Source organism: Mercurialis annua, linkage group LG6 (genome assembly GCF_937616625.2).
Source record: "Mercurialis annua linkage group LG6, ddMerAnnu1.2, whole genome shotgun sequence".
In the NCBI taxonomy this organism is placed as follows: Eukaryota; Viridiplantae; Streptophyta; class Magnoliopsida; order Malpighiales; family Euphorbiaceae; genus Mercurialis; species Mercurialis annua.
The window spans coordinates 42221369-42225011 of NC_065575.1; the positions used below are offsets into that span (position 1 = coordinate 42221369).

At 36.2% G+C, this 3643-nt stretch overlaps 1 protein-coding gene across 1 annotated transcript; it reads right to left on the bottom strand.

The window, feature by feature from the left end:
* Positions 1-708: 708 nt before the first annotated feature.
* LOC126687902 (uncharacterized) lies at positions 709-2508 on the bottom strand. The gene has a single exon (XM_050382454.1). It carries the CDS (start codon positions 2506-2508, stop codon positions 709-711), a length of 1800 nt encoding a protein of 599 aa, XP_050238411.1.
* Positions 2509-3643: the final 1135 nt, after the last annotated feature.

Sequence of the window (3643 nt, forward strand, 5' to 3'; positions counted from 1 at the left end):
CATGAGTACCTGGAGTGATCATCAACAACAACAAGGGCATAGAATTTTCCTCCTAAGCTAGAAGGGGTAATTGGTCCAAATAAATCAAGATGCAGCAGCTCTAAACAATTAGTAGTTGCAATATGACCAGAGGATTTAAAAGAAGATCTAGCATGTTTACCTTTTAAGCAAGCATCACAAACATCATTTTTCTCATAGTTCAGTTTAGGCAAACCACGAACCAGTTCCTTTTTAGAGAGTTTAGAAATGAGATGCATACTAGCATGTCCTAATCTTTTATGCCAAAGCCAACTTTCATCCATAAGAGATGCAAGACAAATATCAGGGATAGGAGAGTCATTGAAATCAACCAGATACACATTTTCAAATCTCTTACCAAAGAAGAGAGTTTTATTATTGTGTAGATCCTGTACCTCACAGTGAGTTGGTTCAAAGATGACTCTGTTTTGCTTATCACAGAGCTGACTTACACTTAAAAGATTGTACTTCAGTCCATCCACTAAAGAGACACCTTCAATAGATGGATATTTTCCAATAGCTCCAATTCCGATAATTTTAGCTTTACTGTCATCACCAAAGCAGACTGTTCCTCTATCCTTTAGTTTGATACTGGTGAATTTTGACTTGTCACCAGTCATGTGCCTTGAGCAAGCACTATCCATATGCCAATTTTGATCATCCTTGCTCCTTAGGCAGACCTGTAACAAATCAAGCATGTTTAGGTACCCAAACTGATTTGGGTCCTTCTGGGTTAGTGACTTTCTCAGGTTTAGTTCCTTTGACAACCCAGATAAGTTTAGTCTGAAATATTTTCTGTTTAGCTTTACAAAACTTTGAAACATGACCTTTGATATTGCAGTAAAAACAGGTAGCATGTGACATGTAAGGAATGAAGGTCCTTTTGGTTATGGTTTTGACTTTTGTGGGAATATTTTTTAGGAATGATTCCATTTTCTTTGGTTTGGTAAAACCTTCAAAACCAATACCGCTAGTATCTCCATAGGGACGTTGATTTCCCAAAAGCATGTTCAGATTAGCTTTTCCCTTAGTGAATTTTGCGAGATCTTGAATGAGAAGATCAATCTTCTTTTGCATAGCATCATTCTGTTGCAAAAGATTGATTCTAAGGTTGTTTGAAGTTTCAAGTTCCTTCTTTAGGAATGAAACCTCAGTTTCAGCTTTCTGAATCTTTTCAGTCATTAAGTCAAAGTCCTCTTGCATTTTGTTTTCTTTTTCAGTTTCATTGGTTTGAGAAATTTTGACATTAGCTTCAGAAATGACATTTTTAGTTTTAGCTTTCAGTTTGACATACTTCTTTGAGACAACCTTATAAGCCATAAAGATATCATTACAGTTATGAAGTAATTCATCATAAGATAAATGTTTTAGATTTTCTACCTCATTGTCAGATGAATCAGCCTCATATGCATTAGTTTGCCCACTGTTATCTCCGGTTTCAATTGCCATTAAACAGAGATTAGCTTTCTCTTCTGGTTTATCTTCATCTGAGTCATCAGAATCACTCCAAGCTGCTAGACCCTTCTTTGGTTTTTCAACTCTTGTTGATCTTTTCAGTTTTGGACAATCAGCTTTGAAATGTCCAGGTTTGTTACACCCAAAACATAAGCCATCAGCTCCTTCCAAGTCTACTTTTCCTTTAATGAATTTCTTCATGTTGTTTCTGTATCGTTTGTCTCCCTTGCGATACATCTTTGAGAATCTTTTGGTCATCAGAGCTATTTCTTCATCTGAGCTGATTTGATCATCACTTTCAGATTCAATTTTCAGAGCCAGATCAGCTTTCTTCCTTCTTTCCTGAGCTATCTCCTTTCCCTTGTATTTCACCATTTCATGTGTCATGAGAGAACCCATGAGTTCATCAAAGCTGTAGTTTTTCAGATTTTTAGCTTCAATGATTGCTGTGGTCTTGCTTTCCCATTTCTCAGTCAGAGATCTTAATATCTTTTTCACCAGCTGTTCATCAGTAAAGTTTTCTCCCAAACTTTTGAGACCATTGATGATGTTAGAGAATCTGGAGCTAAACTCAGACATACCTTCATCAGATTTCATTTGGAAAAGCTCATAATCACGTTGAAGAAGATTGATCTTAGTTTCCCTTACTTGGTCGGTTCCTTCATAGGTAATATGTAGTTTTTCCCATACATGTTTAGCAGTGACACAGTTTCTAACACGATTGTATTCACTGATGTCAAGAGCACAGTGAATCATAGTAATAGCTTTTGCATTAGTCTGTACCACTCTCCAATCAGCTTCAGTAAACTCAGTTTCATCTTTTCTTACTTCTGTTCCATCAGCATTGACCTTGGTTGGAGGAGTAACTCCATACAAGATGCTTTTCCAGCATTCAATGTCCTGTGACTGAATGAAACTTTTCATTCTGTTTTTCCAGTAGTCATAATTAGATCCATTGAATAGAGGAGGTCTAGTAATGGAATTTCCTTCTGGTAGCCCAGAAGCACTTAGGTAAGATCCACCATGAGTAGCCATTGATCAACTCTGAGAATGCTAAAATAGCAAGAAGCAAGCAGAGCCTGCTCCGATACCAATTGTTGGTCCAGATGGCTTCTCAAGAGGGGGGGGGGGGGGGGGGGTGAATTGAGAATTAAAAACTTTGGTAAAAATAGCTTATAAAAATATTCGAAAGCTAATGCAAGTATGATTAAAGCTAAACTGGAAATAAACAGATAAGCAGTAAACGAAGAACACTGAATTTTTATAGTGGTTCTGCAACTGCATACATCCACTCCCCAAGGAATACTTCTTGGGAATTTCACTATCCAGTTTCTTTTACGGGCAAGAAACAACAGCCTTGAAATACAGAGCTAAACACTACCCGTTCTAGTCTGATTTCCCAACCACTGGTTTTACCAAGATCCAGAAAACTTAAACCCAGTAAACTTATCACCTAGGTGTTTACAAAAACCTTTAACCGAAACTGTTTATGCAAAATAACTCGTTGAATACAAATCAACCTATTAAGTAAACCGAGTTAAGTAAAGCATTAAATAATGAAGCTCAGATTTAAAACCGAAGAGTAAAAAGCATCTTTTAGCAAAACATTAAAACCTCCATTGAAAAGCTTTGAAAAGATTGTTTACTCAGAAATCTTGCTTAAAGAGAAAGGTGAGGAAGATGGTCTATTTATAGAAAACCTTTTCTCTAAAAAGCCCTCAGATATTTACAAAGATTCCTTTAAAGATTTGCCACCTATCCAGTTTCTAGAAGCAATAGGAAAGAGAAAATGATTGCTTGTGAAGAAACCGTTGCACCAGAAAACAAGAGAATGTTTTTATTCTTTGTGTGTGCATGTGACTGAAAAGGACATTTTGATGATGTCACAATCTTTAAAACCGTTTTGATCAAAAGAGAATCAAAAACATTTTCTAGAGCTTCAGAATTTTAATGACTTTATTTAGCCCATTTACCTTTACAGATAAATCTATAAATTCTTGAGGCCCATTGTGCTTGATGATCCAGACTTGTTCATACTTTGTTCTTTCTTGATCTTTGACTATTCTTCTGCTTCCAGAATTAGCTTGAGCCTGGTTCTGCATTTACTCAAGTTCCACTGAATACTCCACATTAGCCTTACTTCTTTAAAGTTTATGTTATATCAAAAATA

Bases quoted from the DNA above. Each gene is read 5' to 3' on its own strand.
- LOC126687902 (XM_050382454.1), bottom strand. From the start codon at position 2,508: ATGGCTACTCATGGTGGATCTTACCTAAGTGCTTCTGGGCTACCAGAA.